Raw genomic sequence first — 22,369 nt, forward strand, 5'->3', positions numbered from 1 at the left:
CAAATTTGGGATGGTGGATGCAAAAGGCTAAGTCCCCATGTTTGTTAAGGAACCAGCATGGGTTGTATAGCTTACACAGTTGATTTACAAATCAAATTTCTGTTTTACTTCTGAGTTTGTGGAAGCGCCGTAATGAATTAGATGTTTTTCAGCAAGCTTTCTCTGCAAGAAAACAAGTGATAACAGGGTTTAGCATCTCTGGGAACAGTGAGGCAGGTTGTAAAATACAGCTGCCTCTGGGGGGAGAACGGGCAGTTGTTTCAAGGTGAGCAGTGGTACAAAATGATTCAAGGCTGGGAATCACCATGTCCAAAAGTGAAAAACTAGAGATGATCTGTATGTTATCATACTGTAATTACCCAAGCAGATATTTGGTTAAAGAGAAAGATGAAACCCATGTTTCGAGTTGGTGGGAAATTCCCGTGGGTCCTTAAAATTCACCATTAGCTGGCTCATTAATTTTGTGCTTCCTCCCAAATGCCCCCCCCTTTGCCCTGCTGCTGTTCATCTCCTTCAGGAGCAGAGCAGTCCTAGCTTCAATACCAACTTTAAAGGGCACAGCTGCGTCTCTCATCTTTGCGAGTTCCCCGTGGGGCCCTCCTATTCTGGTCACGTCCGACCTCGCTTTCCTTGCGTGTAATGCCCTGCTCTTCTCATTAACAAACCTCACAGCACTTCACAAAGACCGTCAGCCCTTCCTGGCCTCCCGATGGGGAATCGAGAGGATGAGGAGGTGGCAAAGCAAAGTGACTTCCAAAGGTGCCACAGCCCCGTGGCGGGCCAGCCCCACGAGTGGGTGTGCTCAGTATCCTGTCCCTTCTGAGAACATTAGTGAAGGCAGGATCTTAGGGAAGGGAGTATTTCTTCACCCCAGCTCAAGTAGGTTTTCTGGGTGCGCTCTGGGTTGTCATTCCCTCCCACACGCACCCCACACACTCAGGAGCACCATGACGCGAGTTCAACTGGTCTGGCAAGGGGGAGTGTGATACAGAATAAGGGACACAGCTGGGTTTTCATCATGTCTCTAGTATTTGTCTTGTAGTCTTCCTGACTTGCAATGACAAATTAATTTTTGGTGAGGGTTTTATTTTGCTAGGAGTGGCCCCTTGCTATGATTAAATTGTAGCACAAGCAGGGAGAGAGCTGGCACACAAGATATGCTGCAGCCTTGCTGCATCCTCCTCATGGTAGAGCAGGGTCTTCTGTTAATAGAGCTGTTCCTGCTGCCTCGCTATCAGAGCATGGCTTTCTGGCCTCGACACATCCCTCTATTTGACGCAACTGGCAGCGGCAGTCCTTTGTTATTGGTCTCTGCACCCTTGCTCTGCTGTTGCTTCTTCTGCATGCTTACACACACATATTTTCATTCTTATTTCATTCATATTGACCTTAATATTCCTCTTACAAGCCTCTGTGCCAAGTTGATGGCAAGCCTTGGGCCAGCTGCAGCTTTTCTCAAGAAGGTGAACAAAGCCATCAGCCTCCCCCCTTCCCCCTACAGGAGGAGGGGGGGAAAAAACCAAAAGGAAGGACCAAACCCCCCAGCAAAGTCTGCAGGTACGAGCTGCTGAAGACCAGGTGCTGAATTGAAACATTTCATTTAGATCTTTTTTTTTTTTACTTCCTAAACATAGTCCCGCCCTCTGTTTCAGTCATTGGCTGTGCCCACTCTGTATAAGGCAAGTGCTGCAGCTGGCAGCCTCACAAGCCCGTATCTCTGCTCGCTGATTAAGTAGAAATGGGCAGGAGGTCACCGGTTGCCCTTGTCATGGCCCTGTGGGCCGGCCAGCTGGGCATGTGGGCTGCGGGGCACTCCAAGGTGAACCCCAGGATCATCACAGCTCCTCAAGGTAAGTCCCGGGCTGCGGTTGGCTGCAACCTTGAGATACAGCAGCAGCAGTGTCTGCAGCTGACAGCTACTCCTTGCACCATGTATTTTCTACCTATGCCTTACCTTTTGAGAAGAGTTGCTCTTTTTTTATTTCTTTTGTCTCTTCAGGGAGCCTTGGCTCTCATTAGAATGAGCTAAAATGCTTGTGGTCTCAGGAAGGGGCTTCTGGCTTCCTTGATTGCTTTTGGATCCCTCTTCTTGCCAAGTCCTTTCCTTTATATATATTCTAAAAACGTTCTTCTACAAGCTGGGTGAATTAAAGGCTGTCGAAAAGCCCTGAAGCAGACACAGTAACCATTTTCTCTAACTCTCAGGGAGAAATGGAGAAGTATATTTGCATAACAGTTAATTTTCTTATTCATCTGATGTACTCACCCTGTTAGCTGCAAATGAGTTCCGCGGGTAAATATTTGCAGAAGATCGCTATTCTCTGAGAAACTATCTGAAATGGCACACAAGGACTTACAATCAGATCTGATCTTAGCAGAAACTGAACAAAGAAATGTTTTTAAGAGGCGAGCTTAGAGCGCAGCCCAAGCTTCGTGTGTTGAAAAGAGCAGACTAACGTTTGCTGGTTGTATCATGTGTCTTCCAAGCTTTTTTGATTAATACCCTCCAGGGAGGCTTTAACAAAAGACCCCGTCTTGTCCCCGGCGGTTCTGGTGTTTGGCTAAGCCGGCGGGTTCAGCCGAGCTGCGGATCTCACGCTGCTCTGCAGTACAACAGCTCCTCTGTGTTTCCTATTCGCCGACAACTTCAGAGGACACGAATTTCCCTTGGTTTATTCTGCGCCATCTGTTATTCTTCTGCTGTTATGTATTATGTCCTTCTTCTTCAGGGCCTATCGCTGCCTGCGGATGAAGGGCCGGGAGCAGAGGGAAGGGTGGTGGGTGCGTGGCTCGGAGGTGGCCCCTGCCCGTTGCACAAAGGGGAGAGACACCAGCAGGGAGGGCACCGAAAGGTTGCTCCTAGTATCACATCATTTGTTTTATTCACGGGAGAATGAAGCAGCTCAGAAAACGGGATGCAAGAGGGGGAGAAGGCACAGAGCCTGAGGTGGAAAAGGGGATGGGGGTCATGTATTTCTCCATAGACAGTTCCCCTGCACTGCTTGGCAGTGAGGAGGGGAAGTTGAATTGCAAGGGTCTGACGTGTTTGGAAATGCCTGTCCTGGAGTAAAACTGCTGAGGGGGAAGAGCAGGTTCGGGTGGTTGATTTCCACCTGTCTCTGTGGGCTGGGCTTGGCATGCAGTATGGTCACTTAGGCTTTCCCTGCATCTGTGTCCGTGGCTTTCCCGGCACTGAACACAGCAAGAATCTGTCGCTGAGAAACACCAGAGCCAATTAGTGTTAGGACACTTCCCCGCAAGGGGATCAGCTTATGCTTATTTCTGTTTTTCTTGTTCTCTTCCCTTTTTTTTTTTTTTTTTCTTTTTTTTGCTTGAGTGAGAGCTTAGCTGGAGCACGGGCCGAGAGGGATTCTGGTTAGGGAGGTACCAGAGGTACCTCTGTGGCACACTCATTAAGAATCACTCCTGTGTCCTATTTAAGATTGCCTTTTGCTGGCGTAACCTCTGCCCTTTAGGAAGTGGGTCTGTGGGTGAGGGGAAGGGTGGAAAGGAGGGTCTGGGGGGAGGGTGAAGAAATGGGACAGGGGCAGAAGGGATGCGGGGGGTGGTAGGGAGCCCTCTTTAACTTCCCCAGTGCTCCAGGCCCAGTGAAAGACAAGCTCAGCATCTTTAGTAAAACTGCAGGTCAGCACATTGCTGCCGTTTACATCCCTGTATAGGGGCTTGTCCCTGACCCTGGGGGTGGCAGTGTTGCAGGGCTCAGTTTGTGGCTCGAGCCCTGGTCCTGGAGGCTGGGAGCGGGATGGAGAACAGCAGTGCGGGACATTTGCGTGGGTGTTCGTGCCAGGGCTGAGCCTGGTGTGCTGTCTTTGCCGCGGTGCAGTGCTGGCCTCAGCCCGGGGCTCTGCGGGAGCTGGCAGCTCTTTACGTAATTAAATTTCTTACATGCCACAGCCAATCACTAGCACCAGGTATGGCAGCTTCAGCAAAGGCACCCAGAGATGTTACAGCCCTGCGGGCGAATGGAGATATTCCTGGTGCTAGCTGGAGCCCAGCTCCCTCCAGGAGGGGAGAGTACATGTGTGGGGTTTGTGGGATGCCCCCCTGGGCTGCAGCGCTGGAGGAGAGGAGGAAATCTGTGCTGGGCAAAACTGCAGCTGCCCTTCCATCAGCCTTGCTCCCCTCACCAGCATCCCACCACACCTGGCGAGAGAGCCCTGGCCTTGCTGCAGGCAGCCTGAACTGCTCCGCCAGGGCTGGGTCCCTTGCTGTCCGGTTTCGTACCAAGAAATAGGTGAGGGGACATTGAGAGCTGGGAAAGAAATTTAGCTGGGCTTAGGTGGCACGAACCCGAACTCAGATCTGGAGACAAAGAAACCGAGTTGGCCCGTCTCGGTGCTTGGAGCTGCCTGGGTCTAAGTAATTTTGCAGTCAGGGGACTTGGAGTTACGGCAGTAAGTGCCTGGAGCACCGCGCTCTGCAGATCTGCCTTTGTGAATGCAGTGCGTATAAAGCCAGCCCTGAGGCCTTGGCCACAGCTGCTTTTCTGCCTTTATTTTCTTCCCTGATGCCGCAGCACAGTGCAGGAAGGGGTAAGGAGGAGGCATGCTTTTCCCCAACATCAGCCCTCTTTCAGCACGCGCTTGGGAGGGTGAGGGATCCCCAGAACCCTCTCAGCAGCCAGCGCAGGTGCCCAGCTCTCGTGTCCGGCTGGGGAACAGTTATTTGAAAGCACGTCTGACTGCAGGGTTTCTTTCTCTTAGGGGTAAAACACTCGGAGCAAAGGGCTGAGGTCAGTTCCAGGCCACTGGAGGTTATATATGAAGTGCTGAACGTGTTTTTTTACTGACAAGCACTTCGCTACCTCCTTTGCAGCTGACACAGCACACAGATGGGTCCAGGTCTATTCCGGCTATTACCCTCCCCAGTGTCCTAACAGAGGAAGACTGTAAATGTCAGGTTCCCTATCTGTTGAGATTTACAGAGTGGGAGTAAGTTCAGCTTTAGCAGCCTGGGCTGGCGCAGAAGCAAATGCTTCAACCTTGCACGCTGTGTTCTTGTTTACCTTCCCTTTTATTTCTATCCTCCCCCTGTTTCCATCTATTTTTCTGAACTAAACGCTGGCCAGCTGGGATTTGCTTTGAAAAAGGTGCGTTCACATCCCATACTGAGCTTTTGCTTGTCAGCACAGATACTGTGTTAACTCTTCTAATCTGTTTGCAGAGACCGAGACCGCTGTGTCCCGAGGCTGGGCAGAGCTCTCCGTGCGACAGCATGGGCAGATACAGCCCCTCTGTACAGAGCAGGAGGGTGGCATCTCAGGCTGTCTGTCTCATGACCGAAAAGTCACTGAGCATGGGGAGAGCAGACGAGTGCAGTGAGGACAACAAGGAGCCTGAGGGCTGGGTCAGGCTCCTATAGCTTGGGACCTTTGGTGCAGACCAGGAATTATTTGTAGCTACTGCCATGCTTAAGATTGTCTTGTCCCTGGTTACTCTCACGTGCATAGATCTGAGACAAACTCACAGCCCCTCTTTGCCTGCTGCGTTTACACCTTGGGGTAGGATGGGGTCTGAACGGTTTAATTATTCCCTTCTGGAAGGGGACAGGTTCTGAGCTAGTGCGGAGCTCACAGGAGATAAGCAGGTCCCACAGGGGAACAGAAGGATTATATACTTGACCCTTGGCTGCATCGTCTGGGTAAACTGTCTTTAGGCTGCCCCACGTCACGTAGAGGGGATAGAGAAGGGAGGCGAAATTGCAGTTCCTGGAAATGGCCCACGCTGCCTGTAGTAGCTCCTGTGCTTTGCCAAGCTCAGCTGCCTCTCCTTGCCATGGGAAAGCTGTGCTGGAAAGCACCTCTGATAAGAGCTCTTCTAGGAGCTCTTTGTGCCCGCCGGTGCAGCGGTGCTGCGTTCAGCTAGCAAAGGAAGAGGAGAGCTGACCGGCGATGAGGCCAAACTCATACCAATTGGGAGTGATGGCAAAATGAGACTGTGGTGCTAGCACCAGCTTTTACTCCTCACTGACAGTGACACTGTTTTCTCCAGACCATGGTCCCCATGGATGTGAAAACTTTGTGGGATAGCTCTCAGAGCATCAACATTTCCAGGAGAAAGCTGTCTTTCCCAGCAACACTATTTTCCACACAGGGCTCATTTTCACAGAGTGGATGATGCTGGTATCATAAAATGTTGGTTGAAAATATTTTTTGCTCTCTGCAGATTGAAAAAGCAAAACAAACCAAACAAACCAAGCGAGTGAATCACAACCACCTCCTGTTGCAAGAGAGTGACACAAAAACAACAGGCATGGGCAAACTGATAAAAGTTGTGGCTGCTGCACTGAAATGCTCGAGGCTGGGAAAGAGAGCCAGATGCAAATTGCTGACCCGCTGCCCAGCTCTGTGCCGGCCCTCAGGCTGATTCGGGGTCAGAATTGCAGAAAATTGGCCTGGGAAGGTTTTCTGTAGTTGATGTAGTCTGTCTCAGCGTCTTAAAGCAGAACAAGCTAAATCTAAACCTGTGTACTTGAGTACAAACTAAATCTAAGTAGTGAGTAGTGATGCTTTTTAAAGGAGCTTGTATCCAGAAAAAGGGCTGGAAGGTGAGTTGGAGAGAGGAAATTGCTTGTTTTGCAGGCAGCTCTCTCCTGTTGAGCTACATCCGATGGTGTGTAGCTATTCCTGGTTGCTCCAAGAATAGGACTTGTTCCTTCTGTTGGGTACCCTTTTCTGTTCAATCCCAGCTCCACCCAGTGGAGTACACTGAGTCTAACTGCGTCCGGTGTCTGGAGTGACAGAGAAATGCTGTACGAGTGTCACACGAGATGCACGCGGAACCTTCTTCTACCATCTCTACTGATTTCAGAACAGCTTAAGTCTGGAACAACAGGCTTCATAGAATAAACCCAGTATTGCCTTTAATGACAGCCCTGGTTCTCTACTGGTCTAAGTAGCCAGTCCCCAGTTTGAACCCTGTTGACTGGTGTCAGCATTCTCCTGCAGCGATGACTCGTGCCTAATTACGCACTTGGGTTAAATTATTCTCCTTTATCAGGCATGCACGGACTGGGAGGGAGAGGCTGATGCAAGTTTAAGGAGCTGTAGGAGTTTCCTTGGGGAATGCAAGGACAGTCCTTGCCAAGATGGACACCTGCCCTTGGGCTGCTCGCAACAGTTGTGGCTGTGGATTTGCTCGTATCTTGGATAACACAAGTTTTGGAAAGCCTTCTCTGAGCGTCTAGTTTCAAACGACTGACTAACGCAGTGGTTTGGCTTTCCAAGTCTCAGTAATGCGGCACTGCAGCCAAAGATGAACGTGAGAAGAATGGATATTGTGTGTTCCTGCTGGCGGGGGTCGAGCAGAGAGAAAGGGGATGCTAGGAAGGTCTGCGTGGCCTTCCCTGCCACTAGCCCAGAAGGCTGCAGGGCTGAGACCTAGCTGATATTCATTACAGGGGTGGGAGGCCTACGGGAGTAGGTAGAAGGGCTGCATAGAGCATAACAGGGCCTTTATCCAACCTAGTGGGAAAGTCCCCTTGCTGCATGCATAATCTCATCTGTTTTCTATAGGGAACTGAAACTTCGTCCTTGCTCTGGAGCCATAGATCTTTCTTCCCACCTTTAAACCTCTGCAGAGGCTGGGGACTCCATGGGGGACTGCACGAGTCCCCTTACCTTCCTCCTGGCTCCCGGGCTGGGAGGGGAGGGCATGTGCCAGAGCAGGGTTTCTCAGCTGCCCTGCCCTTACCAGCAGCAGGGAGGTAGGAGACGGCTGCCAATTAAGCTAAAAGGTAAAGCGGCTGTTTGCTGGTGGATGCTCATAGAGGTGCTTAGGGCCATTTTTATTCTGGAAGGCTTTTTAAGATAAATCAGTCTCTGGAAACTGATCTTCCTAGTGGGGAGGGGTAGCCGCGCTCTCCAGATAGCAGCTCTCCTGCTAAAAGCATCCTTTTGTTGTTGTACCGTTGTTCCAGAGACTGTATAATAAAATGCCATAATCACAGGCCAAAGTTCCCCAGCTTCCAGCAGGAACACGGCACAGCTCGGGACTGTCATTACAGAGAAAGGCTTTTGGAAAGTAACAAAACCTGGCTCTAAATTTAGCACCCACAACCCGTAGGGTGCAGCAAGCAGCTTGGCTTGAGGCTGATAGGGAAAAAAGTACCTGCTAGATGACAAGCTGCACCCGTGACATCAAAGGTTCTGGACTCATCTTGCAGTGGCACAGGCTTCAGTGCTGCATAGGTTTTTTTTGGGGTGGGGGGGTGGGATATTGGTAACATGTTAGCATGCATAGAAATCATTGCCGTGCCTGTCATATAGCCATTTTCTGTTTAAAAAGGAGGAACCCATCTTTCCTGGAGCGTGAAACACTCTGGTTCGAGCCTTTAGAGAGGATGAGCAGAGCCCTGCAGCGCTGCCTGTGCTCATGAAGCCCTGCCTGATGGCAGAGGCTTTTCAGTCAAGGCTTGTTCCTTCCTGGCTGTGGGTTAGGGGTCTCTTTTGTTGCTCGCTGAGTGGGCGTTTGGAACCGCTGCCGGCTCTGGCTCCGGCTCGCAAAGGGGGTATAAGGCTGCATAGCTCTCAGAAGAGCTTTTGAGCATGCCCATGCCCAGCAGCTGGGTTACCAAACTAAGAGGGTTTTTTCCTCTTTCTTCCTGCCCTAGCTCACCCCTGTGCTGAATACTGCTGCCTACTGCCAAGATGCTCCGGAGCTTACCAGAAATAGAGTGGAAATCATTAATGCGCCAGAATATTTGCCTTCTGTAGTGTAACTCTAAAATAGCATATTTGTCTAGTTAGAGTGTGTTCTGCAGGCTTGAGCCTTTCCTCTGTGCTAGCATGGCCCTCCTGGGCATTTGGACTGCACACAGGCTGAGCGCTTTTGTAGGATGTATCCCTGATAATGCGGGCTGAATTGTTTCCTCTGCTCCGGAGCATTTTGCTGTTGATGGCAGGCATCTCTCGAGGACAGCCGAAAGCAGCCACACGAGCACCTTGTGATTGCAGGAGCTTCAGAAGCAGTTGGGGAAGAAGCCAAAGAAAAGGCAAGCAGCATTGTATGGTGGCAGCCGGGAATGTAGGTTGGCCGGGGGTGGAAAAGTCCTGCTGCGGAGAGGATGGAGATCCATGGGCTTGCTCTTTCCTTTGGAGGGGTGCTTAGAGGGAGTCGGAAGCAGTCAGGGAGGGGGGTGAGGACAGATAGTGTGAAGTTTCTTGACAGATGATTGAATGCCACTTGTCTCCAAACTGTCTTGGGGGAGAGACAGGATGAGAAATACCAAACAGATTAAACCCGTTGCTCTGACTTGCTGTGAACTTAAAATAAGAAAGAGGAGTGAAATGTGTAAGGCCGTCAGGTCTGGGTTTGAGTAATGTGGGCTTCCCAGTTGCATGTCTCCCCTCCGTACTTTCACACCTCTTCTGAGTTTCCCACAAATGCATGCACCCCTGTGCAAGGGTTCAGGGTTACACGTTTCCCCTGATGCTCTCCAACCTCCCGTGGGTCGCCCATGCTGCCCAAAGCTGAGCTTCCTGGTTCTCTGCGTGCAGGACGGTGGTCATGGATGGAAAATGAAAAGGAGAGCAACACACAGCCCAAGCCTTCGCTCTTAGCTGTGCTGCTTTTGGGAACCGAGCCACAGTGTTTCCGACAGGATGGAGGGCATGGGAAAATTATGGTCAGGGCTTTTACCTGCCCCAGGCTGTTGAGGAAGCACTTTGCCTTCACTGGGAAACCATTTTACTCTATCCTTTCTGGGCACACACATGCTCTTGGGATACATCCGTGGGAGTGTCTGCCTACAGCAAAGGCAGCTGCTCTGACCTCAGCATTGCTGCCATACCTGGCCAGTGCCCTCCCCTGTCCCAGTGGGAGAGGATGTGTCAGTTATGAAATACACAGATGACGACTGATGCCTAAAATAGAGCATGTTTGGTTTGCTTTCCAGACCCTGCCCTTTCCAGATCTGCTGGTCACCGCCGGTGACTGTTTTCGGACTCTGGCATTCAGTACCAGAAAGGAGTGTACCTGTGGTTTGTCGGTAGTTTTCCTGCTTGCGTTGTGTGCTCGGGACAGGGAGAGGAGATGTTTAAGCAGCGTGGCTGCTGTGTATGGCTCTTGGGGTGGGCATGAGCTGGGGGTCTCCCTATGGCAGGGAGCTGCGTGGGCCCTCGGAGAGCATGTGGGGCTGTCAGGAGCAGGAAACACGTGCGTCTGTCTGGTGCCACTTCAGCAAGAGACACTTTTAGCACTTTCTGGTTGCCTGGTTTCTGTTGCTGCTCCGCAATGCCTTTTGGCCCATGGCAGACTAATTCTGCAGAGAAGTTTTGGGGGAGTCCCTGCAAGCATCCTGAAAAGAAGGCAGGGGAGAGGAAGGCAGGCAGCACAAACCCCTTCTGAGATGTGTTGGGCACTGGGCCGATGGGCACCAGCTCATGGCCATGTTCCCAGTCTGCTATGATATGCCAAGCTGAATAGGTAGGGGACAGGGAGGGAGTGAAAGGGGACAAGGATGATATTTGGCCCTGGGAGAGGTCTGGAGGGAGCTCTTAGAAGTCTGAGACAGAATTCTGTAGGGGATGGGACTGTACTGGTTTGTGCTGGTTCTGCTCTTGTGTTGCTTGCTTTGAGAAATGACTGAAGTTGGAGCATAGGTTGAACCAGAATAGTGTGGGTCTGCCTCGTGCACTGAGCCGTGTTCCCTGAGGGTGGGGATCCTTCAGCCTGTGCCTCTGCTTCCCCAGTGCTGAGGGGTGGCTGTAAGGATCCCAGCTCCCAGGGCTGCAGCTAAATCCTTCGGCAGTGTTCTGGTGGCGTAAGCTGGGGGGAGGAGGGAACGACGGGCCATGGTTTTTTTGTGAGCAATGAGGAGGAAGTGGTTTCCTATGTTATATTGCCTTGTCGCCCCCTTCTCAGAAACCCCTGCCACAAAAGCGTATCATTTTCCACAAGGCGTGTTGGAGACCGTGCAACTTCACAGCCCTTCAGTTATTCCATGGCAGGTCAGACCAAACCCCAAACTGTTCCTATAAAAACCAAAACTGTTTCTGGAGGATCTGCTGGGTCCCAGAAGACCATCAGACTCCTTGAGGCATCCATCTTCTGGGAAGGGGATGGCTGGGGGGTGAGCGGGGCTCTGGGAACCATCTCCGCAGCCCGGCTGTAGTTTCCTTGTGTCACACTGCTCCCTTCACAGGGGAAGGGAAACATGCAGCAGAGCAGGTCTGTGGATAACCATACTTCCTCCTTCCGAAATGTTTCAACTTGGGAATTTATAGAACATCTAAAAAAAAACCCCTGCAGCTTGGCTTCTTCCCGGAATCCGTGGCAGAGCTGGGAAGGCAGACGGTGCATGGCACTTGAACAGGAGCAGTGTGGTTGAGTCCAGTCCTTTTCCCAGGGTTGCAGGGGACCCATTGGATACCCATGGGGTGTCTCTATCTCTGTGGGATGGGTGCTGTGACTTGTTATGCTGCCTTTAGCGAGGAGCATCAGCTGATGGGGTTCCTGGGCCGAGCAGGTAGGAAATCCTGGGATCGTCCTCCTGGTCTTGCATGGAGGAATAGTGAAGGTGGAACTGCACTGCAGAGTGATGCCAGAGCTGGGGCCAGGAGTCGTGACCTGAAAGTGGGTGACTAAGGCAGCGGATCTGAATCACATTCCCAGTGCTTAAAGAAAGCAGCCAATCTGCACATGCTGGGCTGCTTGTCATGCATCCTGTGTGCACTGGGGAAATGGGAGCAGAAGAGAGATCGATGTCATCGAGTCGAGACGGCTCTCATCTTTCCAAAAGGAGGGTGATATGCAGGACCTGGGAGCACAGTCAGCCCTGACTCACAGCCGGGCTCGCATTGCTGGGAGATGAGGGCTCCCGGCACAGGTGTAGAGGACAACACCCAGGGGACCCCCCATCCGGTGTTGCCAATCCTTGAGTCAGCATTGAGAAGGCAGCTTTTCCTTCTGCCGTCAGAGCCAATCCCAGCTGGATTGCAGCAGAGACATGCTGCTATCAAGGTCATAATCCGTTCTGTCTATTCAAAAAGGAAGGAACCTCGGAAATGAGAAATTGTTTGAGGAAGGAGGGAACCAGGAAAGAATCCAGCCAGTGCCATGATTCAGGCAGGAGTGTGCTCGCTGTCAGACCAACAGGCAGCAGAGCAGGTGGCAGTGTCATGGGCGGCGTGCCAGGGAGGGTAGGACACGTGATGGTGATGAGTGACAGCGTTATAACGTGTTGCAGCGAGAAGAGTTCCCGGGGCTAACAGAGGGATTGCCTGGGCGTTGGGGAACACGGCGGTGCTGGAGGCTTGGCTGCGTTTGCCGCAGTGGCGAGCTTCGGCGCTGCACCAGTTTAAATCCCATTTTGCTATTTGGCAGGTGGCCCAGCCTGGTGTCCCCATCGTATGGCAGCAGCAAGACAGTTGGGAGGGCATAGGCATCTTAGCTAACTTCCCCTGCTTAGGGCAGCACAGGCCCTATGGTGTGGAGCAGGTGAACCCCATACCCTGCCTCGTTTCCTTTCTTCGTATTCCAAGGAGGGTCCCACTTAACAAGGGTTTTATGAGCAGCAAATAAAGGATCTGCATCAGCGCTGCTCTCGAAGCAGCAGGTTCTTATCTTGTCCTTCATTTTTTTCTCACGCTTTATTCCAGTTCCTTATTTTAAAATGCTGGCACTCGATTCAAACCATTCCTTCTCTCCATTTTAGGGAGGTATAGTCAGTGAATCGTAGACCTGCAAAGACTCTGGGAGCCATGCAAGACAGTGACTAAGATGAGTGTCTGGGATGCTGGATGCTGTCAGACCAAGGAATGGTGGAGTGTGGAGGGGAGAAGGACTGCCACAGCTGAGTCAGCCCCCCAGCTGAGATGAGAGCTGGGTTGTGAGTTTGCCTGCAATGAGGCTGCATGCCCACGCTGCTTCTCTAGTTGGACATCTGTTCTGGAGGTGGGGGGCACACTCTCCCAGTGCACAGTGCTCTGGGTTGGTCTGGGAGCCCACCTTGCCATGGTGCTGGGGAGACGCAAGCTCTGCCCAGGCTCTTGTTGCCTTTCTGAACATGCTCTTGGACTCAAAGGGAGCCAGAGCACCCTTCAGGGCGTCATTAAAGCTGTGTCTGGGGAGGCAGGCCCATTTCACCCTATCAGACTGGAAGCAGGATTGCTCTGTCTGTTATCTGTGTTGCTCTCTGTGTTTAGGATGGTCCTCCCTGCCCTCATCTCATCCAGAACATCTCCCTCATCATTTCCCTTCTCCTCTGTTACCTCACCCCGCAGGCATCCTTCTGAGATGCACTGGGCTCCCTCCTTCTCCCTCATTTAATGTTATTCTGCTCCAGTCTGGTGTGGTAGTCTCCATCTCGCCTGCAGTGCACAAAGCCGCTCTTTCTCCCATTCATTCCTCCGGACCGGGGTTAGCATTTCAATTGACAATCGTGCCATTGATTTGCGTGCTGGCGGTGGGGTCTGCAGTAAATGCCAGGCAAAGGCACTGGTGGGGTTAGCGAGGCTCTGGAAATCAGCCCTGTGTCTTCTGAGCTAGTCTGGAGGGAAGGGTGGTGGTGGGGTCGTGCCTTCCCCGTTCCAGGGGGTTGAGCCTTTCTTTGCCGTGTCAAAAGCAGCCTTGGACTTGCTAGGAGAGGCATGTCGCCTTCTTTGGAGACATAGCATGGGCCGTTAGATGCCCTCTGCCTCGTCATCCCTTCCTCTCGAAGCCACTGATACCCCAGGCTCCTGGTCTGGGGGTGTGGGGCAGCTCCCCTGCAGTCCTGCCAGATGAGAAGCAGAGGTGAAGGGGATCAAACTGCTTACCTAAGCTGAGCTTTTTAAGGCAGAGCAGGGGCTGAAGGCCAGCTTTGCAAGTCAGCCAGAGGGCTGTTGTGGAGACAGAGGGACCCCAGCACCCGCTCACGGAAACATCTTTAAAAGGCTCCCTTCCAGATCAAGTTAAATCAGCCGCAGACACACTTCTGGGCCCTTGTTAGCAGAGCTGTTTACACTCAGCTTAGTGATTCACTGCAGTCCCCGGGGGAGCAGTAGGATAAATAATATGTTGGCTCCAAGTAAATTATTGTTTTGGGCTTGTTTGGTTTTGGCCGTTTGGAGAGAAGTGTGTGCTTTGCAGGCTGGCCCGACTTTCAGAGCTGAGCTCAAGAAGTGGTGTGGAAAAGCCTTAAAACCAAACTGAACGTAATAGGGTCACATAGGGCCGGAGTGTGCAGAAGGGTGAGGTGGAGGAGTGCGGAATGGCTGTGGTGGTGTGCGTTCCTGGATTAGCAGTACATTTAGGGGCCAGGCTGGAGTTTTGAAAACAAAGTTTGCTGAAGTCCAGCCAGACCTCCTTGCAGCATGTTGGTGATGGGTTGTGCTGGCGGTGGTGGGGGGAGAAGAGCTTCAGGGGCTGTTGTGTGCGTAGGATGAGCCCTGTCCCCCTGGCACGCTTGGGCTACCTCTGTGATGGATGAGCTGCCTGGGCTAGCTGGCACGCCTGCCTGGCATCTTGCTTGTAGGACCACTGAGGCAAAGGAATTGCACAGTCACTCCGCAAAGACTCACAGCCAGCTTCTCCAGCAGGTAAAGCACATGCTCTGGAGTTTCTCCATGTCCTTGGACAGAGGAGAGACAACAGGGCTGGGGAGGGACAGGGAACAGGCAGGGACTGCCATCCAACCAGGCTTTCCTAGCTGCCGGGTCCCGACTGCCAAATACACCCCCCCCCAGCCATGCAGCCTCGTGGCCTCTGTCCCACAGCGCAGGGGAAGGGCAGCCCGGAGGTGCTGCCTCAGGGAGAAGCTGCAGTCTGGAGGGCAGCGATGGTTTCTGTGCCAGGGACACCTCCAGCTTGGTCCTCTGTGGCCGGGGTGCCCTTGTGAAACAGCCCCCCATTAGCCAAGCCGGTGGGGGGAGAGCCTTGCTGGCTGGGTGCTTTTTAACCCCACAGGGTTTGTAGACCCCGAGGAGGTGCAACCCACGTACTGAGCTGGAGAAAACCACAAATCAAGCAGGCATTCGGTAACCCCAGTGACCTCTAAGTTGTCTTCTTTTACTTTCGGCTCTGCAGAGCCTTGGTGGGACCCGCGTGTGGTGTGCTCCGGGCAGAGGGAGAGCGCTGGGCTGTGCAAAGATTGTCCTTTGCCTGTCCTGCCGAGTGCCCCTATAAATAGGGAGGGACACGTGCCGCTGATTAATTGCCTGTCTGTGCAGGCAGCCAGCTCCCGAGGCAGACGCAGCCTTTGTCTGTCTGCTGGGAGCAGCAGCACCGTGCAGGAGAGAGGCCCCCTCTTTGGAAAAGGGAGAAGAGGGAGAGATGAAAACAGAGTGCCCTATTGCAGTAAGCAGAGGTCCGTCCTGGTCGGAGACTTTTCCCCTTTGGAGGAGCAATCCCTCTCCTGTCATTGCTGCAAACCACGGCAGGGGACAGGGTAGCCGATGGCAATGCACGCGTGCCATGTCGTGTGCCATGTCGTGTGCCGTGGAGCACCACCCCAGAGGGGATGCAGGAGCAGCGGACCCCATGGAGGGACAGCAAAAGCCCCAGGGGAGGAGGCTTGCAACCAGCCACCCATACCTGAGCAGGCAACGTGGACAGGAAGGGAGGATGTTGCTAGGAAAGAGGAGCTGGAAAAATCAGAAGGTGAAAGAGGAAGGAAGGAGAGGAGGACAGGCAATTCTTCCTCCCAGCTGGGCCTTCCCATCTGTGGCAAGTGGTTGTGACATGGGCCCTAGGTCTTGCAGCTCATTTCTTGTTCATGTCTGGGGTGTGGAGCCCATGAGTTGCAGCGCTTACCTGCACCCTTCCCCTGTCACGTGTGGGCTCTGGCCTGGGGCTCCAAACCCTGTTCCTGCTGGCCCTGGGAGGGAGGATGCTGCGGGAGGAGAGGTGTGATGCTGGGCTGTGCCTGGCAGGAGGTGATCTACCCTGTGGGCGCAGGGAGGTTGACCCCCCAGCTGCAAGACAGCGCAGCAGCTCCTCTCCCATGCAGCTGGATGAGAAGTTACAACTCCAGTTAAGCATGTACATGGTCTCAGAGCAGGGCACAGAAAGCAGCAGGCATGACAAATGCAACAGGGTGCAGGAGCCAAATCTACGAGGCCATTGCCTGGAGCACAGGATGGCCAGAGAGGGGAGGGAGCCCTTCACCTCAGAGCTGTGAGGCAGGAGGCACTCAGCCGTGGGAAGGCAGCACTCACTTGGCTTCTGCGGAGCCAGTTTTAAGTCACTTTGAGCTTCTGCTCCCCCCAAGAGCTCCGGCAGCCAAGTTTCCTTTCCTCCTCTTCCTCCATCACCGGACCAAGCAGGGGCCAAGCAGGCCGCCCCATTGTGCAGCTCTCCTGTCCCCTGGGGCCACGGGGACAATAGCTCAGCTCTGAGCCTGGGAGTTGCCTTTCCCTGCCTGCCAGGTGCTGGGCCAGCCATCCCAGAGGGCCCCCAGCCCCCTGTCCTTGTTTTTCTCATCACTGGCACCGAGGACAGAGAAAGGGAGTTGATCAGCCCAAGCTGGCTGCAGGTTCTCTCTGCAGTCGGCCGCGATTCCCCTGACAAGTGTCTCCTCCATGATGTTCCTAGGTGTGAAAGAGTTTGCGTTTCCCAGGAGCGAGAAGTACCCGGTCTTCTACCATAAAGAAAACAGCTCAGCCATCTACATCGGGGGAGAGGGAAAGCTTTATTACTACGACTTTGCAACCAATGAGAACTACACAGTAAGGATGCTTTGCTAATACGTTTGACCCCGGTGCCCTCTAAGAAAGTGTCCAGCCTCTGTCTCACAGCCCAAACGCTAGATACCTTGGCTCAGTGTCTTTGCCAGCAGCAAAGTCAGTCCTGGAAGGGTCTGGTCTCTGCCCAGCCTGCCTCATCCATCCGGGAAGCTGCAATGTCAGTACAATGAATGGCTGCAGCAAGGGGGGAGTCTCCTACGTTAGCCGTGGGTGGGTTGTTCCTGTGATCCTCCTGAGGTCTTTGCAGCCCCAGAGGAAGAATTTTTCCAGTGAGGGACCCTTTCTTTAGCGTGAGAAGGGGATGCTCAGACCTATGTCACTGGGAAGAAGCTGTGTTCCCATCGCTTTCCATTGTCAAGGCCCAGGCTGCTTTTCCTCAAACGTAGGAAGTTCTAGATCAGCTGGGTACTGAGTTAATACAGCAGGAAAACCCCCCACTAGGCTTTCTCATGACCCCTTCTTGTCCTTCTCAAAACAAGTCAGTTGCTGAAGTTTGCATCCAGATACTTCCCTCCTTGTTCCCAGGAACAGTGTGGTTCTTAGGTCCCAACCCTTGAGCACTACCACCCACTATTGAACACTCATTCTCAATAATAGATTCCCTCCCAAAATCCTTTGGAGAGCAGCCCAGGCTGGCTGCCAGTCATACCTGCCACGTTGGTCCTGCATCCCCACTTCTCCCCATCACCTCAAGGATATGAGAGATCCTGGCTAGTCTCCTCAAGGGTTTTCAGATGCTGAGGTGGGGAAAAGGGCTGTGTTGCAGTGTTTAATGACCTACTCGCTGACCTACTTGCTGTGTTTCTTGTGGAGAGAGTGACTAGCATGTAGTGCATGGGACTGAGCCCATGGCACTTGGCTTTTAGAGGGAAGGAATTAAAGCCTATGTATTTCTTTTATCCTAGGAAGACTTCCCAGTGAAAAATGAAGGACAGTGCCTGATGCCTGAGAGTTTGGTAGGTCCTTCCTGTGGTGGAACAGCATGTACAACAGCTGGATGGGTGAGGGTTGGAGAACTTCTGGGGAAGGAACTGTGTATGCTCCTTATGTGCTCCGAGGTCAGATGAGATCAGATCAGTTTCCTCTTCTGGTTTTAGGACCCATGAAAAAGCTAGGAAGCCATATAGCCTTGTGCTCGGTAGTGCTGTAGCTTGGGGCTGTGCTCTGCCTTTCACAGATCCTCATGCTCCTCTTCTCTCTTTTGCAGGAGGACAATAAAAATTACCTCACGTTAGTGGAGAAGTATGGAGACGGGATGTTAGTGTGTGGGACCGGCGCTTGTGCTCCTACTTGCTGGAACTTGGTATGCTGTGGCCTCCTGTGATGGTACAAGGGCAGGCACTTGCTGTTTCATCCTGTCTCCACCTGTAAAATGGTGCCGATTCCCCACCCTTCTCAGCGTGCTCTGAAATGCCCAAATGTCAACTCCTTTGAGGAGCTTTTCAGAACAGCCTGCATGAGCAGAGGTCTGCATGTGCCACCTCCATGCTCAGTTGTCACAGCCTCCCTCTCCTCGTCTCCTACCTGCAGCAGTGGCTCTGCCTGGCCTGTCCGAAGGTGGGCCACATCCTTCCCTCATTTGGGCTGTGCCCACCAAGGAGAGCTGCTTTCCTCCTGCCCCAGGGGTGGATGTGAGCACCTGGCTCCCCTGCCTTCTCTGAACGGATCACACTTAGGGGTTGTTTCTGTCCTTCCCCAGATGCAGAGGAAGGCGAGTGCTCCGTGGGACGGGAGAGGTATTGCTCCTTTCACCCCTGACTCGAATACCCTCGTTGTTGTTGACGGTAAGTCTGACCGCTCACGTGTTTTCAGTCACAGTGTTGTGCAGGAAGGCTGGGATTTCTGTAACAAAAAGAGGGAGTCACCTTGAGGCTGCTCCAAGGGCTTTGTCTGCTCTAGCTGGGGATTGGCCTTAGCACTTCCTGCTTTTGCCTCATTGAAGTGCACATCCTTGCGTGGCACAAGGTGGTTTAATCCTGTCCAGGGTATGGGGGTTGAGTTTCTGTGTGGAGGGTAAAATGCAATGGAAGCAGTAGGGAAGGAAGATCCTGCAGTAGCTCCACTGCTCTGGGTGTGGTGGAGGGAGAGATGGGCATCCCTCACAGAGGCAGAGCAAGAATTTGTCCCTGCCAATCCTTAAGGAAAAGGACTGGGGGAGCCCCGCCAGGGCTGCTCAGTCCTAGGCAGTGAGGACTGGGTTTGTTGAGCTATATCCATCATCTCTGTGAGTCCTGGTGCCCAGAGAGTTCCTGGTTCTTTGTTCTCTTCTCACAAACCCTTCTGCCCCCTCTGGAAACAGGCTGCTGCAAATGAGCCTTCCTATCCCACAGGTCATGACATCTACTCCACCATCAAGAAGAGCCAGCAGAATGGCAAGATACCCCGTTTCCGACGAGTGAGAGGGGGTGGAGAACTCTACACAAGTGACACAGTGATGCAGAGTGAGTATGGGGGAGATCCTGAAGGTGTGGGACCCACCAGGTAGATAAACTGGACTGTCAGCCCACAGTGGTGGGCCACGCTAAGTGCACATTAGAACCCCTCCACCCAGCTGGGATGTAGTTCCAGAGCTTCTTGCTTGGGTTTGGTCACCCCTAGAGCTGTGGAGAGGGCTGTTCCCCAGGGTGAGGAGATGGGGAAATTGAGAGAAATGGATGGCAAGTCCCTTGTCAGGTGCTGGAAGGAAATATGGTTGCGTAAAGGTGTCCATCAGCTGCTGTGCAGTGGTGGAAACAGGAAGAACAGCTTCCATTCCTGCAGTCACTTTGCCCAAAGCCTCATCCAGACTGAGACCTTGAGGCAGGGACACGCTGAGCTGTATATCTGAGATGCTCAGAGGGCTGGAGCACCTCTCCTTTGATGAAAGGCTGCGAGAATTGGGCTTGTTCAGCCTGGAGAAGAGAAGGCTCCAGGGAGACCTTATTGCAGCCTTCAGTCCCTGAGGGGGCTACAAGGGTGCTGGGTGGGCGCTTTTTACAAGGGCCTGTAGTGACAGGACAAGGGGTAACAGGTTTAAACTGAAAGCGGGGAGGTTTAGATTAGATATCAGGAAGAAATTCTTCCCGGAGAGGGTGGTGAGGCACTGGGACAGGTTGCCCAGAGAAGCTGTGGATGGCCCATCCCTGGATGTCTTCAAGGCCAGGCTGGATGAGGCTTGGAGCAACCTGGTCTAGTGGAAGGTGTCCCTGCCCGTGGCAGGGGAGTTGGAACTAGATGATCTTTAAGGTCCCTTCCAACCCAAACCATTCTGTGATTGTATGATACGGGACAGGTATGGGAATAGAGAGAAAGGACTCTCCCCCGTTTCCGTGAGTTTATTATGTTGCCTCCCCAGTGACACTCAGGAATGGGAGATTAACAGGACTTGTGCATGCAGGGCAACAGAGGGGACAACTGAGACACGAGCAAACAAACCTGATACACCCAGAGCCGTGAGGCTGATCTCACACTTACAGAGAACTCCCAGCCATGGGGAACGCCAGCTAACGATGCTCAGAGGGACCCTGCCACTGCTGGGGATACCCTCTGTGGCAGTGCTGTATTAATAGGAAGAGCATCATTGGGTTTTCCATGCCAGACACAAACAACAGTGCAGCTTGTTTCCACTGCAGGAGCCTTCCTGTATGATGACAGCTCCCCTGAGCAAGGGAGAATGGGTTTCCTTTGCTGCTAAGCAGCCGAGGCGTCACTGGGTCGGAGGACTTGGCCTTCAAGGGAAGGGGAGGGGTGTGGATTTGGCTGGGAGGGAGAGGAAGGGGAACCCACAGGGAAGGCGGTTGTTAGTGTGACGCACCGGTCAGGTGTAGGGGGTGGGTTCAGACCTCTACTTCGCCTGGAGCACAGAGGGTATTTGCATTTCCTCCTCTTCCCGTGAGTGTGGTTAGCTGCAGAGCGTGCTGGTTTGGTCCCCACCAGTGGCTTTTCTGACGAAATGTGTGTGTTCAGGGCAAGGTTTTCTGATGGCTCGCTTCCCTTTTCAGACCCTCAGTTTGTCAAAGCCACCACATTAAGGCACGAAGAACCTCACCAGGACAAGATTTACTACTTCTTTCGTGAAGACAACCCGGACAAGAGTCCCGAGGCCCCTAGAAACATCTCACGAGTGGCCCAGCTGTGTAAGGTATGTAAAGTAGCACTGGAACAGTGTGTGGTGGGGAGGCAAGAGTGTTACAGGAGTGGCAAAAGGACATGCCAGCTCTCCTGGTGTTATTGGCACATGAGTTGGCCTCTCTGGCCCAATTCTGTCCTCTGCCAGAGTTTGTGTGGGGTACAGCCATATCCTTGGACCTTCCCGTCCTCTGGCCCCCATCTTGACTGTAGGGGAGATAAAACCTTGCTCTGTTTCGCTGAGATGTTAGATACACGATTGTTGCATTGACCAGCATCAAATATACCTCCAGAGCATCCCCCAGTTATCCATTCGAGATGCTGGACAGGGTAGGGGCACTTTGTGTTCTTCTCTGCCAGAGTCTGACTCCCTGCTTTCCCTCTCCCCCAGGAAGATAAAGGGGGAACCAGTTCGCTCTCCGCTTCCAAGTGGACCACATTCCTGAAAGCCACCTTGATTTGTGTTGACCCGGTCACCAAGGGTAACTTCAACTGGTTGCAAGATGTCTTCTTTGTCCCTTCGAGTAACTGGCGGCACTCCAAAGTCTATGGGCTCTTCACAAACACCTGGTGAGGGTCTTTGCAAAACTAGGGGGATGTCCTGTCCCATGGACCAAATCCCTTTTTTCAGGCCTTTTGTGTCTCTTTCCACCAGGCATGTGGGTGGAAAACAGCCAGAGTGGGCAGCGAAGGCACAATGCACGCAGCCACGTCCCTGACCCTCTCTTTGTCTTGTTGCCCACAGGGGAAGCTCTGCCGTTTGCGTCTATTCCTTTGGGGACATTGACAACGTCTTTCGGACATCCAAACTCAAAGGCTATAATGGTCCCATCCCAGAGATCAAGCCCGGGCAGGTGAGTGAGTGGTAAAAAGATGCCCACGTGAAGGGGAGAGGTATTCTGAGGCCAGGACACCTGGTCCCTGCTCTGCCACTGCGGTTGTCACAGTAGGTGGGGCAGGTGAGGGGACTGTCCCACCACCGAGCAGCCAGGTGAGAGCTGGGGCAGCGAGGAAGGTTATAGGCACTGTGGGAAGTATCTGAGCTTTGTTACTGGTAATAAAAGGACGCTGGATAAGGTCCAGATCCTTCATAGAAAGCGAGGGGAGACCCTCTGGTGGGGTGACAGGACCTGAGTCTCCCAAACTGTGACTTCTGCAGGGGAGATGGCTGGTAGGACCTGGCACAAGCACAGTCCCGACAGTCCCAGGACTTGTATTGTACCCCCAGGGCAGGCTTGTGCCTGCCTGGGCCTGCTCCTCAGGGCTGTACCCTGCCTTGCTCTCCTGCCCTTGAGCCTCATCCCAGGGTCCTGTCTGACAGTGGCTTTTGTCCCCTCTTGCTGCAGTGCGTTTCCTCCGGACAGCACACCCCGAGCGAGACCTTCAAGATAGCCGACAGCCACCCGGAGGTGGAGGATCGGGTGGAGCCCCTCTCCCCTACCAAGAGCCCCTTATTCCACAACAAGCACCGCTACCAGAAGATTGGGGTGCACGAGGTCTATGCGGGTGATGGACACCACTACAATGTGCTCTATCTGGCAACAGGTACTGAGAACCAAGTGCAAGGTCCTGCACCTG

At 53.0% G+C, this 22,369-nt stretch overlaps 1 protein-coding gene across 1 annotated transcript; it reads left to right on the forward strand.

Moving 5' to 3' along the window:
- Positions 1–1,738: 1,738 nt before the first annotated feature.
- Positions 1,739–22,357, forward strand: SEMA7A (semaphorin 7A, GPI membrane anchor (John Milton Hagen blood group); the record flags this gene model as incomplete). Its single annotated transcript, XM_010149984.1, has 10 exons — positions 1,739–1,850; positions 16,533–16,666; positions 17,590–17,640; positions 17,892–17,987; positions 18,384–18,468; positions 19,015–19,125; positions 20,665–20,804; positions 21,183–21,361; positions 21,537–21,645; positions 22,138–22,357. Coding segments are annotated over exons 1-10 (1,237 nt in total), but the record flags the coding sequence as incomplete, so codon positions are not given.
- Positions 22,358–22,369: the final 12 nt, after the last annotated feature.

This window comes from Eurypyga helias, unplaced genomic scaffold, assembly GCF_000690775.1.
Source record: "Eurypyga helias isolate BGI_N326 unplaced genomic scaffold, ASM69077v1 scaffold43724, whole genome shotgun sequence".
NCBI classification, from domain to species: Eukaryota; Metazoa; Chordata; class Aves; order Eurypygiformes; family Eurypygidae; genus Eurypyga; species Eurypyga helias.